Raw genomic sequence first — 14,936 nt, 5'->3', positions numbered from 1 at the left:
AACAAATTAATAATCACACACCCATCACCCAGCCTAAGAAGTAGAAATGATCAGGGTCTCTGAAGCCCCCACAGCAGCCTTGTCCCTCTTTTCTTATTCCTAGAGGGGCAAATGCCAACCCGATTTTTGGTGTTAATCCTTTCTTTGTTTTTCTTTTCTTTTTCCTTTCTTTTTTCTTTTTTTTTTTTTTTGAGGCAGTGTCTCAATCTGTCATCCAGGCTGGAGTGCAGGGGTGCGATCTCAGCTCACTGCAGCTTCGACCTCCTGGGCTCAAGCAATCCTCCCACCTCAGCCTCCCTAGTAGCTGAGATTATAGACACGTGCCATCATGCATGGCTAATTTTTGTATTTTTGGTAGAGATGGGGTTTCGCCATGTTGCCCAGGCTGGTCTTCAACTCCTGGGCTCGAGCAATCCGCCTACCTCTGCCTCCCAAAGTGCTGGTATTATAGGAGTGAGCCACTGTGCCCTGCCTCTTTTTCTTTTTAATTTTACCATATATGCACATAACTCTAAATAATAATATATAGTTTAATTCTTTTTTTTTTTTTTTTTTTTTTGAGATGGAGTCTCTCTCTGTCACCCAGGCTGGAGTGCAGTGGTGCCATCTTGGCTCACTGCAACCTCCACCTCTCGGGTTCAAGCGATTCTCCTGCCTCAGCCTCCTGAGTAGCTGGGATTACAGGTGTGTGCCACCACACCTGGCTAATTTTTTTTGTATTTTTAGTAGAGACAGGGTTTTACCATGTTTGTCAGGCTAGTCTCAAACTCCTGACCTCAGGTGATCTGCCTGCCTTGGCCTCCCAAAGTCCTGTGATTATGGGCGTGAGCCACCATGCCTGGCCAATATACTTAGTTCTACTTCTTTTATTATATCATTCTTATTTTTTAACAGCTTTATGAGATATAATTTATATACCATACAGTGGACCCATTTAAAATATAAAATTCAGTGATTTTTAATGTATTCATAGAGTTGTGCAACTATCATCAGAATCAATTTTAGAATGTTTTCCTCACCCCGTGAAGAATCTCCATGTGTATTAGCAGTCACTTGCCATTTCCTCCCAGCCTCTTCTCAGCTAGGCAGTCACTCATCTACTTTCTTTCTCTAGAGGTTTGTATAACTTCCTTCTTTATGCTTCTTATGCAACTTGATTTCTTCACTCAATATTATTATTATTTATTTATTTATTTTTGAGATGGAGTCTCGCTCTGTTGCCCATTCTGGAGTGCAGTGGCACAATCTCAGCTCACTGCAACCTCTGCCTCCTGGGTTCAAGCCTCAGCTTCCTGGGTAGTTGGGATTACAGGCACGCGTCACTACGCCCAGCTAATTTTTGTATTTTTAGTAGAGACAGGGTTTCACCATGTTGATCAGGCTGGTCTTGAACTCCCAACCTCGTGATCCGCCCGCCTCAGCCTCTGAAAGTGCTGGGATTACAGGTGTGAGCCACCATGCCCAGACCACTTAATATTATTCTTTAGGCTAGGTGCGGTGGCTCACGCCTGTAATCCCAACATTTTGAGAGGCTGAGACGGGCAAATCAGTTGAAGGTAGGTGTTTGAGATCAGCCTGGACAAAGTGGTGAAACCCTGTCTCTACTAAAAATATAAAAAGTTAGCTGCGCCTGTAATCCTAGCTACTCAGGAGGGAGGCTGAGGCAGGAGAATTGCTTGGATCTGGGAGGCAAAGCTTGAGGTGAGCAGAGATTGCACCGCTGTACTCCAGCCTGGGTAACAGAGGGAGACTCCATCTCAAAAAAAAAAAAAAAAAAATATATATATATATATATAATATATATATATGTATGTATGTATGTATATATATGTGTATATATATAATTTTAAAAATTCATTTATGTTGCTGCATAAAGTTGGAGTAAATTTTTTTTTTTTACTGCTGAATAGTATTCTATTTTATGTATAGACTACATTTTGTTCATCAGTTCAGCAATTGGTGGATATTTAGGTTGTTCCCAGTATTTTTATTAGTTTGTTTTGTTTTTTACTATTAGAAAACCTTTCAGTATTCTCTTTGTGCACGTGTGCAAGAATGATACATACCCAGAAATGGAATTGCAGAGCTGTAGTGTATGCAGTTCTTCAACCTCTCCAAAGTGGTTAAGCTCCCACAAGTAGGAATGCGGTTTCTGTTGTGCCACATCCCTGCCAATACTTGGTATTGACAGACTTTTTACTTTTTGCCTTTCTGATGAGTTTTGAATAGTATTTCACTGTGGTATTCATTGACTTTTTCCCTTCTAGAATGTTAGAGATCTTTCCATGTGCATTAAGTAAATTTGTCTTAAATTGCTGCAGCCTAGGATTGAAGTACACCAGAGCTTATTCCATCAGGTCCCTGCTATTGAGCTGTTTCCATTCTTTTTATTTTATTTTGTGTTTTTATTTTTGCAATTGCAGTCTGTGCTGCAAGTAAAAATCCTTGTGTACATCTTCTGCACATGTGAGTTTTTCTCTAGGACTGTGGTCTTTACCCCCTTCTCTGAAGCCCACAAGCATTGGAAAAACACCAGCTCTGTAAATTGCCCCGTTTTTTCCCGTATTCCTGTAATATCTGATAGAGGAAGGAGTATGGTGTGAAGTCATGGAGTCAGTGTTCAGGGCCAAGGCCAGTCTTGCCTGCTGCCAACACTGTCTGCTCTGGGCTTCCTCATCATGACACCTTCTACCTCTTCATCTACCAAAGGACTTTAGGTCAGGTGGAAAACTTATCTTTCACATCAAGGAAGGGAGATAGGGCTGGGGCAGGCGAGAATGAGCTTGATCCTTCTTCTGCCCTGCCAGGCTTCTAGGGACCTTTTGTGTGTGTGTGTGTGACTTGTTAACATTTTTTTTGTTTTGAGATTTCACTTGTCTGTGGCATAGATTTTATTAGTAGTAACTGATCTAATACTGCATGAAAAGGTTTGTTTTAAAATTAATCATATGATTACTACTGCTTTTTTTTTTTTTTTTTTTGAGACGGAGTCTCACTCTGTTGCCCACGCTGGTGTGCAGTGGCATGATCTCAGCTGACTGCAGCCTCTATCTCCCAGGTTCAAGCAATTCTCCTGCCTCAGTCTCCTGAGTAGCTGGGATTATAAGTGCCCACTACCACGCCAGGCTAATTTTTTGTATTTTTAGTAGAGACAGGGTTTCACCATGTTGGCCAGGCTGGTCTCAAACTCCTGACCTCAAATGATCTACCTGCCTCGGCCTCCCAAAGTGCTGGGATTATAGGCGTGAGCCACCGCGCCTGGCCGATTACTACTACCTTTAAAACAATGTTTTCTATCTGAGGATGTTGGGATAAAATCCACTCTAGGTATACATTACAACCAAGGGCAACCCCTCTAGACTAGAATGCTGCAGGTTATATTTGCAAAGAGGGCTGTTTCCTTTTCTTAGGAATTTTGATCATTTGGACAGGATTCCTTCTTGAAAGGAATCAGCACTGAGGCCCTTATATGGAATATTTCCATCACTCCCTAGGGTCGGCCTGTGCCCTTTCACAGTTCCTTCCATCCTCCATGCCTGGCTGTGGGCAACCCCTGATCTGCCTTCTGTCACTATAGATTAGTGGCATTTCAAGAGGAGCATTTATATATTTTTAAAAAGATTCCTCAGAGTTTTAACTCCAAAAGCTGCCAAGAAAATTAGATTCTGCTAATTGCATCATCAGCAAACACTGAAATCTGTTCATTCAATATTGGCTTCCTTCTGTATTCAATGAATTGTCTTTTCTTTTAAAAATATCTTTAAGAAATAGTTTGGTACCTGCAAAACTTCGATCACTTTTTCTCTTTTTTAACAGGTGGTGCTTTGCATATCAGTTGATGTATCTCAAGACTATAACCAAGTAGAGAATGTCATAAAACAAGTAAGAGGTTGGGCTAATTGGAATTCACCAATGTGCTTGACTTTTGATTTGTTCTTGCCATTTTGCTATGTGGCTTGGAATGGACACAACTTCTCTATAGGTTTAATAGTTTTGTAAATTTTATTTATCAGCATGGATTTGCCGCTGAGTGGTTTTTCTTCTCTGTTTCTTAATGCCTGCTCTGCTACATTTTTCTAGGCACAGGAGAAACTGGGTCCAGTGGACATGCTGGTAAATTGTGCAGGAATGGCAGTGTCAGGAAAATTTGAAGATCTTGAAGTTAGTACCTTTGAAGTAAGTAAAAATGTTTGCTCACTGCAGTAGCACATATACTAAAAGCAGAGCAAGCCACGGGTAAAAGCTTTAAGAATCAATTAGATGAATGCATTCAGATGTCCATGGAAGCTTTAGAAGACTCTAGAGGAAGGCTGAACAAGGTAAAGCTGAACAAGGTTTTCATCCCAGTGTCAGGACCATTGAAGCTTAAGAGTTTAGACATTTTACAGCTGAGAAAACCAGCTAAAATGGGAATGGACCTTCTAATCTGACACAGATTACTGTAGCAATTCACTGAGGTCATATTTTCAAGAGAACTCTTTGTAACCTAAGAGGTGCCGGATGTTCCTATCAAACATCAGTATTATTAACAAGGAGAAACCAAAAAAGTTGAAGGACAGACTCACTAGAGTTCTCAAATCAAGATAAAAAGATAGTGCATCTTATTGATGTTTATATTTTTAAGCAGGTTTACCAAGGAACTTCTCTTGGTAATTTATTTCAGCACCAAAGAAATGAACACTAGATTTGAAATTTTTTTTTTTTCTTTTTTTGAGATGGAATCTCACTCTGTCGCCCAGGCTGGAGTGCAGTGGCGTGATCTCAGCTCACTGCAACCTCCACCTCTCAAGTTCAAGTGATTCTCCTGCTTCAGCCTCCCTAGTAGCTGGGATTACAGGCACATGTCACCACACCCAGCTAATTTTTTTTATTTTAGTAGAGATGGGTTTCACCACGTTGGCCCGGCTGGTCTCAAACTCCTGACCTCAGGTGATTGGCCCACCTCTACCTCCCAAAGTGCTGGGAGTACAGAAATGAGTCACCAGGCCCGGCCTGAAATGTTTTTAAAATGGAAAACGTTTTTTAGTTGCCATCGCATCAACAATCTTTTTCTTTCTTTTTTTTGAGATGGAGTCTTGCTCTGTCGCTGAGGCTGGAGTACAGTGGCGCGATCTCGGCTCACTGCAACCTCCGCCTCCCGGGCTCAAGCGATTCTCATGCCTCAGCCTCCCGAATAGCTGGGACTACAAGCACCCACCACTACGCTCAGCTAATTTTTGTATTTTTAGTGGAGATGGGGTTTCACCGTGTTAGCCAGGCTGGTCTGGAACTCCTGACCTTGTGATCCATCTGCCTTGGCCTCCTAAAGTGCTGGGATTACAGGTGTGAGCCACCGCGCCCAGCTTAAAATCTGAAACTGTTTGAGTACCAACATAATGCTCAAAGGAAAGGCCTCTTAGAGCATTTTGGATTTCAGATTTTCAGATTAGGGATGCTGAACCAATAAGTACAATACAATATTCCAAAATCCAAAAAAACCCCAAATCCAAAACACTTTTTGTTCCAAGCATTTTGGATAAGGGACACTCAACCTGTACCACAGTTGATGCATTTTCTAATGATAGGAAATGATTTTTATTTAAAATGAATTCTATCTCAGTTATACGTTTGCTTTATTATTTTCAGTTTTTATTGAAGTTGACATGCAAGTAAAATGCCTGTACACAGGCTGGGTGCGGAGGCTCATGCCTATAATCCCAGCACTTTGGGTGGCCAAGGTGGGTGGATCATTTGAGGTCAGGAGTTCAAGACCAGCCTGGCCAACATGGTGACACCCCGTGTCTACTAAAAATACAAAAATTAGCCGGATGTGGTGGCGGGCGCCTGTAGTCCTAGCTACTTGGGAGGCTGAGGCAGGAGAATTGCTTCAACCTGGGAGATGGAGGTTGCAGTGAGCTGAGATCACGCCCCTGCCCTCCAGCCTGGGCAACAGAGCGAGACTTCATCTCAAAAAAAAAAAAACTAAAATAAAATGAAATGCCTGTACACAGTACTTTGGCATGAGTGAGAATTAAGCACGTCCTGTGTGACTCCACCAGGCAAGGACTGTTGGAACTTGCACCTGGTTTCTTCTGGACTTTTCTCCTTGTGTCTTTTCCCTTTGCTGATTTTGCTTTGCATCCTTTCTCTGTAATAAGTCTTAGTCCTGAGTAGGACCATCTGCTGAGAACTTAGACCTTTTAGTGAATCATCAGCCTAGGCATGGTCTTGGGGAATCCCAATACTCTTCCCTTAATTTTCCTTTTCAGTGGTTTTCTTTGTGGTTTCTTGGTGCTGTCTCCCTCTTATCTCCCTGTAGATGTTAAGGAGAATTCTTTTTAGGTATTCTTTTGTCCTTCATTGTCTCTGCTTTGTATGTGTGTTTACTTTCTCTTAGAGGCCAGTGGCTCTGTCTTTGGTGTGAGAGACTTCACGAGAAGTCTGGAGGCCCTTGGCTGTGTTTTCACATTTCAGAATCAGGCACTAACAAGGTGATTAGGACTTCTGTGCTTGTTTGTGGACCTATTTGACAATGGATCCTTTGGAAGGGTGATTGTGTGGTCATATCTGTGGGTGTAGTTTCAATGTCATTATCTGTAAATCTTTTCTCTTGGGTTGGTCAGAAGCCCTGAGGAGTGTCCTCCAGCCTCCTGTGAGGATGAAGCTGGGGAGTGTGTTGGTGTCTTCGTGTGCGCCGTCTAGACAGACTTTGCCTTAAACCTCTCTCTTTATCTAGACTTACTGTCCCTAGAAAGAGAACCTCCAGTCTCCTGCCAGGCTGGAAGAGGGGTACACATCTACCCTGTGGAGAGGGGAAAAACATCTAAGATCTAACTGCCTTTTTTTTTCATTGTCCTACATTATTTTTTTAATTTGAAGTGAAATTCATATAACATAAAATTAACTGTTTTTAAAGTGAGCCATGCAGAGGGATTTAGCATATTCACAATGAGGTGCAGCCAGCACCTCCGCCTAGTTCTAAAGCATATGCATCACCCATAGGGCGGCCCTCACCTGGTAAGCGGTTGCTCCCCATCCCTGCTCACCCCCACACCCAATCTCTGACAACCACCGATCTGTATTCTGTCTCTGGTCATTTCGTATGATTGGAATCATGATATGTGCACTTCTGTGTCTGACCTCTTTCTCTTAGCATCAGTTTTTGAGGCTCATCCACATGTAGCATATATGGGTGCCTCATTCCTTTTTATAGGGTGGTGATATTCCTTTGTATGGATCGACCACATTCCGTTTAGCTATTCATCATCGATGGCCATTTGGGCTGTGTCTAGCTGACTGCTTATTAAATAGACTCTTAGTCCCTACTCCTGTCTCAGCCCCATGCCAGCCCACCCTTCCCTCCACCCCAGAGACTCTTACAGCTGGAGCCTTTTGGGGTTCTGTGGTAGAATCTGGCTTTTTAGTTTCTCCACTCCCCGCTTAGCATTTAGTTTTTTGTGGTCTGCTAAGTTAGTTATCCCTTCTCAATCTGTTCTTCAGCTTCCAAAAGGTTATTGCTGTTATTTTTATTCTTATTTTCTTTGTTCTTGTGTGTTCTTGCCTTTAAAAAAATCTCTTTATGGAGATTTTAGTGAGGTTTCTAAAGGGAGCCGAAGTAAACACAGGCGTTCAGTGTGCCGTCTTTTTTCAGATATTCTTTTAGAACTTTCTTTTTTTTTTTTTTTGGAGACGGAGTCTCACTCTGTCACCCAGGCTGGAGTGCAGTGGCTCAATCTTGGGTCACTGCAGCCTCCACTTCCCAGGCTCAAGCAATTCTCCTGCCTCAGCCTCCCGAGTAGCTGGGATTACAGGTGCCCACCACTACTCCTGGCTAACTTTTTTTTTTTTTTTTTTTTGTATTTTTAGTAGAGTCGGGTTTTCACCATGTTGGTCAGGCTGGTCTCGAACTCCTGACCTCAGGTAATCCACCTACCTTGGCCTCCCAAAGTGCTGGGATTACAGGCATGAGCCACCGTGCCCGGCTTAGAACATTTTTATTATCAAAACAATATTATGTTATGAAAACACACTTTTAGAAAAAAAAGAGAATCCCAGCATCCTAACTCAGTCACTTATGATCTTCTATATTTCCTTGGTCTTCCCTCTGAGCATGTGTACTTTTACTTAACCTTTGAAGTAATTACAGTTACAGCATATATACAGTCTAGCTTCTGCTTTTTAAACTTAAATAGCATAGATATTTTTCCCTGTCACTCCCAGTGTTTCTGGTCATCATTTAAAACAATTATCTAGGCCAGGTACAGTGGCTCACACCTGTAATCCCAACACTTTGGGAGGCCGAGGCAGGCAGATCACTTGAGGTCAGGAGTTCGAGACCAGCCTGCCCAACATGGCGAAACCCTATCTCTACTAAAAATACAAAAAATTAGCTAGGCGTGGTGGCTGGCACCTGTAATCCCAGCTACTTGGGAGGCTGAGGCAGGAGAATCGCTTGAACCCAGGAGGCAGAGGTTACAAGTGAGCCAAGATCACGCCACTGTACTCCAGCCTGGGTGACAAGAGCAAAACTCCATTTCAAACAAATACAAACAAACAACAATAAAAAAATCTAATATTCTCTTGAATTAAGATATTATGATTGTATGTTCATGTTCTGTTCATAATATGAAAAAAAATTATGATTGATCTCAAGTTCCACAATTGAGGTATTTAGTTTTTATTTACATGAAGATCTAATATTTTTACAAATATTTGAATATTTGAAACATTTTAATGCAAGTATTATTAAATTTTCGAGTTAAAATTTAAGGTTTTTAAGAGCTCAGGCTAGGCACAGTGGCTCATGCCTGTAATCCCATCACTTTGGGAGGTCAAGGCAGGAGTATTGCTGGAGCCCAGGAGTTCAAGACCAGCCTAGGCAAAATAAAAGGACCCTGTTACTACAAAAAATACAAAAATTAGCTGGGCATGGTGGCATGTACCTGTAGTCCCAGGTCCTCAAGAGGCTGAGGCAGGAGGATTGCTTGAGCCCAGGAGATTGAGACTGTAGTAAGCCAAGATTGCACCATTGCACTTCAGCCTGGGTGACAGAGTGAGACCCCATCTCTAAAAAAAATGATAATAGTAAAAAAGCAAAAAATAAATAAAAACTAAAAGCTTCCAAGACAAGGAGAAAATACACTATTAGTACTCTTACCCATCATAATGGGAGAGCCAGTGGTTCTTGAGGTCCAGGGCTGTGCTAGCGCTTAACTTGTGTTTTCTCTTTTAATCTTTGCAACAGCCCTATGCGGTCATACCCATGTTGACCTTGTTTACAGCCAAGAAAATAAGTAGAATGTCTGACTTTCTTACTCATCATCAAATAGGCAATAAATGGGAGACCCAAGGCTTGAAACCAAAACTTTAAATCACCCCCCTACTCTGTGTTTTTCTTATAGCTTAGAACTAATAGGGCTACAAATACTTGGAACCTCTTTCCTAAAACTGTCTTTCAGAAAGTACTACCCGCAAACATGCAGTATACTTTTTATAAGGAGAAAACTAACTTTGACCAGTTTTCAGGAAAAACATTAACTGCTGTCATGGTCAGAATGCAAGACTAGACTGAAACAGTCTTCACATGGTAGGTCCTGAGTCTTCAAATGCTAGGTCTCAAATCACATTTCATTTATATCATCATGTCATCATTCATTCATTCAGCAAGCCTGTTGAGCTTCCCAGTCACTTGAGCTTGCATTGAAGAACTGAAATCCAGAAAGCAGACTAAATTCTCCATATGCACAGCCTTGAGGCTTTTTTGACCTCATGTGGCCTCTTTGTTCCCTGCAGAGGTTAATGAGCATCAATTACCTGGGCAGCGTGTACCCCAGCCGGGCCGTGATCACCACCATGAAGGAGCGCCGGGTGGGCAGGATTGTGTTTGTGTCCTCCCAGGCAGGACAGTTGGGATTATTCGGTTTCACAGCCTACTCTGCATCCAAGTTTGCCATAAGGGGATTGGCAGAAGCTTTGCAGATGGAGGTAAAAGTTGTATTCATTTTTGTATTTATTCATCTCCGCTCAGCAATATACATTCCACTTTAGTTTTATAGCTTCTTTACATGTGTTGTTATATTAAATTAGAGATTTTTAGGTTTGACATTGGTGAAAGAGAATTGGCTCAACCCTGAGTTTTGCGGTTAACATTTTTCATTGCATGAAGACTATAATTAACGACAGATGCAAAATGGTAATGGGATTTTTGCTTGTTTAACTTAATACACAAAATATTAGTAATATCTTCATAGTGTTATTAGTCTAATACTGTGTGAATGTGAGTAAGGTTAACCAGATATTTTATTTTATAGAGACTTTTCTTTAACAAGAAGTTTGTCCTTATGACTGAATAATACATGAAATTAGTACATGTTTGAGGGAAGAGCTTGAATCAGCTGCTAATTTTTAGCTTTTAGACAAGTCATTTAACTTGCTCTCAGTTTCCTTATCTGTAAAATGGGAGGGTTGGAATAAAGCAATAATTTGACTCTCCCAGTATTTATATTTTTATATCTTAAAGAATTGTTGGGAAAATGAATGCTTTTTATTTACATAGTTAATGGAACATTTTGTGGAAGAAGGATGTAGTTAGGATTTGCATAAAAATAGCGTTTGTCATGATGAGCGCAACTTTACACCTCAGCTGCTTGAAGCTGACTTCCACATTATTGTCACACAGGAATGCTTAGAGAGCATCACATACATATCTACCCAAAAATCACATGCTGAAAAAGGCGAGGGAGAGTTCTTTCTATTGCTGTGTACAGTCGTCCCCTCTTATCCGCAAGGGATGTGAGCTAAGACCCCCAGTGGATGCCTAAAATGTTAAGAGCCCAGAAGAGTATTCACTGTGGCCAACCCTCTTATAGTAAGAGTGTGCTTTTGGGAATCCTGGTTGATGATTTAGATCAGGGGTTGACAGAACTTTCACCAAAGGGCAGACAGTATATATGTTAGGTTTTAAAGGCTGAATGGTGCCTAATACAGCTACTTAAGTCGGCTATGATAGCAGGAAAGCAGCCTTACTAGACAATGTGTAAATGAACAATTGTCACTGTGTTTCAATAAAACTTTACTTATAAAAAACAGGCAGAGGGCCAGATCTGGCTCATAGGCCATAATTTGCTGACCCCTGTCTAGAAGACCCCCATAAGAGACCTTGATGGTGTGTGATAGAGCACCACATTGGTTAGATATGGGACGAGTGTTGCAGTACAGATGAGCTGCTGGGACAGCGACAGTCCTGATGTGCCGCGTAGGGACTGATAGACCATGCCATTCTCATACCATAGGAACCAGCCACAGATTTTATTGTTATCAACTGGCCTAATACTCTTAATAATATATCGTTATAATATGCTTAGCCAATAGGACACTGATGGCTGTGAAATTTCAAACAAGAATACTGGTATTTCTTTTGAAGTTTTTAACTTTGAAAAGTCCTTTTGTGAATAACTGTTTTATTTATTTTTATTTTATTATTTTTTTTAGAGACAGCGTCTCTCTTTGTTGCCCAGGCTGGAGCGCAGTGGCACAATCATAGCTCACTGCAGCCCTGAGCTCCTTGGCTCAAGTGATCCTCCTGTCTCAGCCTCCCAAGTAGCTAAGACCACAGGTGCACACCACCATGCCTGGCTAATTTTTAAAATTTTTTGTAGAGAAGGGGTCTCACTGTGTTGCCAAAGCTGGTCTCAAACGCCTAAGCTCAATCTTCTGGCTTTAGCCTCCCAAAGTGCTGGGATTACAGGTGTGAGCCAGCACACCCAGCCACCATTTTATAAAGTTTTGTAAAGTATGTGAGGGAGATGTTGTGATGCCACCTTATGAGAGGAAAACCCAGTTTCAATAAATTCAGTGTGTTGCTCAAAGTCACATAGTTACTTAGTGACAGAAATCATAACACGATCCAAGCCTTGACCCCAGGTCTGCTGCCCTTTTGCAGCAGATGATGCGTCCAGCTAGTTGCTTCACCTGGCTAGTTGCCCCGGCCCTTTACTTTGGTTTTAGAATCCTTGTAGGTGAAGGGGTGGTTGCGGGATGAAGAATCTGCCCATTAGGGCTTTTTGCAGAGCTGTGTCAGCATTCACTAATTTAGAGCGAAGTATATAATCTGGGTGGCCTGGTTTCACTTCAAGTAGAACAGAGATGCTAAAAAAGAGGAAAAAGAAAGTGGATTGCTGGTACAGACAGAGCCCCCCAACCTCTGTGACAAGTGTGATTTGCATACTGCGAGTAGCCGGCCTGCATACTCAAGTCTGTATGACTTCTGTCCTTATTTGGACTCTATTAAAAATACCCTCACTTAAAAAAAAGAAAATAAAATGAACTTATCCCATGAAAAATAGGTTCTGGGGAAAACAAACGCAGTAATCAAAATCTAGTTTGTTCGTAGTAGAACTTGCATCAAACCAATTATTGTGTCCCTACAGTAATTATAGTAGCATTTTTTTGAAACCTGGATAATTTGGTCAAGGCAGGTGTGTTTTCTGTCAATGAAATCTTATGTAATTGCTCAAACTCCAAATACTTTTTTTTTTTTTTTTTTAATTTTTATTTTCTGAAGACAGAGTCTTGCTTTGTTGCCAAGGCTGGAGTGCAGTGGTTTGATCTTGGCTCACTGTAGCCTCCACTTCCTGGGCCCAAGCAGTCCTCCCACCTCAGCCTCCCAAGTAGCTGGGACTACAAGTGTGTACTACCATGCCTCACTGTTTTTTTGTTTAGTTTTTATTTATTTATTTTTTGTAGACATGGGGTCTCGCTCGCTATGTTGCCTGGGCTGGTCTTGACCTCCTGGACTCAGGTGATCCACCTGCCTTGGCCTCCCAAAGTTCTGGGATTACAGGAGGTGTGAGCCACTGTGTCTGGCCTGTAAATATTTTTGACAATTCTTTGGTTTAATTAACTTTGAAGTCTCCCTGTCCACCTCCCTTTGCCCCCAAACTAAGGTAGGACCCTGGCATTGTTAAGGGTACTATGAGTAATTTTAAAAGAATGCTTTGTTGGCATTTTTTAGTCTTTTTTTTTTTACTCAGTCTTTTAGGAAGAAAGGTAAAGATTTTAAAAGTTACTCTTTTGGAAAGCAGACTTCTGAGGTGGGTTATAGCTAAAGATGTGGTAGCAGAGACCAAGCCCAAAAAAAACAAACTGATGCTCCCTTTTCTGCTTTTCTTACCCTGATCATGCCCCTCTCCTCCCATCTCTTCCTTCTGTGGTCTGAAAGTAAGCGAAAGCTTGAATTCTGGAGTTTCATGTTAAACAGCTGTGATCTTCTTTCCAGCGTCCCCTGTCTTTGTTTTGATGGAATGGGGAACAGCACATCCTATGTGGATTATTTTAATAATAAATCTGTTCTTTTTTTTTTTTTTTTTTTTTTTTTTTGAGATGGAGTCTCACTCTGTTGCCCAGGCTGGAGTGCAGTTGTGTGATCTCAGTTCACTGAAACCTCTGCCTCCCTGGTTCAAGCGATTCTCCTGGCTCAGCCTCCCAAGTGGGTGGGATTACAGGTGCCCACCACCATGCCCGGCTAATTTTTGTATTTTTAGTAGAGATGGGGTTTCACCATGTTGGCCAGGCTGGTCTTGAACTCAGGTGATCTGCCTGCCTTGGCCTCCCAAAGTGCTGGGATTACATATGTGAGCCACTGCACCCAGCCCACAAATCGGTTCTTGAACAAGTGGTCAGTTGTCTTTCTGTTTGAGGTTGAGGCCAGGGAGAAGGGAAGAAGTAATAGTAGGATGGGTGTGGGGCAGAGTGGGGGGCACAGAGAATGGTCAGGCAACAGGGATGAGGAGAAGCAGTGGCCGGGCAGCAGGGGACTCAGTTAGTGAGGACCTGGCTCATCCATTCTTAGAAAGAGTGGTGATCTCAGGGAGCTAGCATTGTCTTATAAGAACAAGTAAAGCCAGCCTACCCTCATTTTTGTTTATGACAGGGTTATGAGATCGGTAGATTAAAAGAAGATGTAGATGTGGTTTAGTATATTCAGATTTTAGCAAATTATTTGACCAAGAGTTTCAGGAAACTAGAATCTTAACCTTATGCTTTGTTCTTAGAACGATACTGGCATGTAGAAGTAATTCAGTAAGTGCTCGTTGTTGCATGAATAAATAAAATAATATGTAAATGATGAGGTGACTAGCCACTGGAGGTATCCAGCCAGAGACTGGGAGAGTCATTTGGTTGGATGGCATAGCGAGAATACCAATCTAGGAAGCGATTGGACTGGTTTCTCCCAACCCCAGCAATCTGTGTTCCTACCTCATGAGGAAGCTGTTCTGAAAAGCTCTGTTTTAACCTTTAGCAATGCAGCCGTAACCTTGAGTTTGAGAACCACTGCTCTGAAATCCTGTCTTCCATTAGCTTTGGAGCCAGCATCCTTCTTTACCATGAGAGAGAAGGCAGAGGGGCAGCACAGATGTGAGTTTCTGGGCAGTCGGTGTCAGTCTTTATGTGGGCTGCCTAGTGACCACTCGTTGGATTTTTTGTGGTGTTTTTCTCTGGTCTGTGCACAGCAGAGGGCAAGGCTGGGGGAGACAAGGTTTTTATAAGTCACTATCTCAAAAACAAGTGGAAGCGAGTTTCTGGCTCATCTGCCTTACTACCTGGCCCCGATCCAGAGCTATTTATGAGCATGGCTGGGCCGTGAAGCTGCATGCCCTGGCAATGCCCGGTAGATGGGCTGTCCCATGCCCTAATTGTGCTGGAATGGAACCCACAAAGACATCTCACTTTCACGACTGCACTTTCCAGGATGGCTGGCCTGGATCTTCTGCTTGCAGGCCTGTGCGTGCTTCTCCTTCCCCTTGAAGCTCCCCTTAAAGCCCTCAAAACTGTGCTTCACTGAAGGAACCAGGGCGAAAAAGGGCTGCATAAGATGACACTCTGGGCTACTGTTTTTATTTTTATTTTTATTTTTTTTTTTGAGGTGGAGTCTCCTTCTTGTCGCCCAGGCTGGAGTA

General features: G+C 42.1%; 1 protein-coding gene across 3 annotated transcripts in view; it reads left to right on the top strand.

Moving 5' to 3' along the window:
* The window catches only part of KDSR (3-ketodihydrosphingosine reductase), a 40,861-nt gene that overhangs the window by 7,730 nt on the left and 18,195 nt on the right, over nt 1–14,936 (top strand). For 2 of the 3 annotated variants that reach the window (XM_055368747.2, XM_004059502.5), the window contains exons 4-6: nt 3,817–3,882; nt 4,081–4,176; nt 9,772–9,963. In XM_055368747.2, the coding sequence (XP_055224722.1) occupies nt 3,817–3,882; nt 4,081–4,176; nt 9,772–9,963 (354 nt within the window). The remainder of the gene's footprint in view (nt 1–3,816; nt 3,883–4,080; nt 4,177–9,771; nt 9,964–14,936) is intronic. The other variant, XM_063699285.1, reaches the window with a different exon arrangement.

Source organism: Gorilla gorilla, chromosome 17, assembly GCF_029281585.2.
Source record: "Gorilla gorilla gorilla isolate KB3781 chromosome 17, NHGRI_mGorGor1-v2.1_pri, whole genome shotgun sequence".
Classification (NCBI taxonomy): domain Eukaryota; kingdom Metazoa; phylum Chordata; class Mammalia; order Primates; family Hominidae; genus Gorilla; species Gorilla gorilla.
This window is presented reverse-complemented; position numbering and strand designations above follow the sequence as displayed.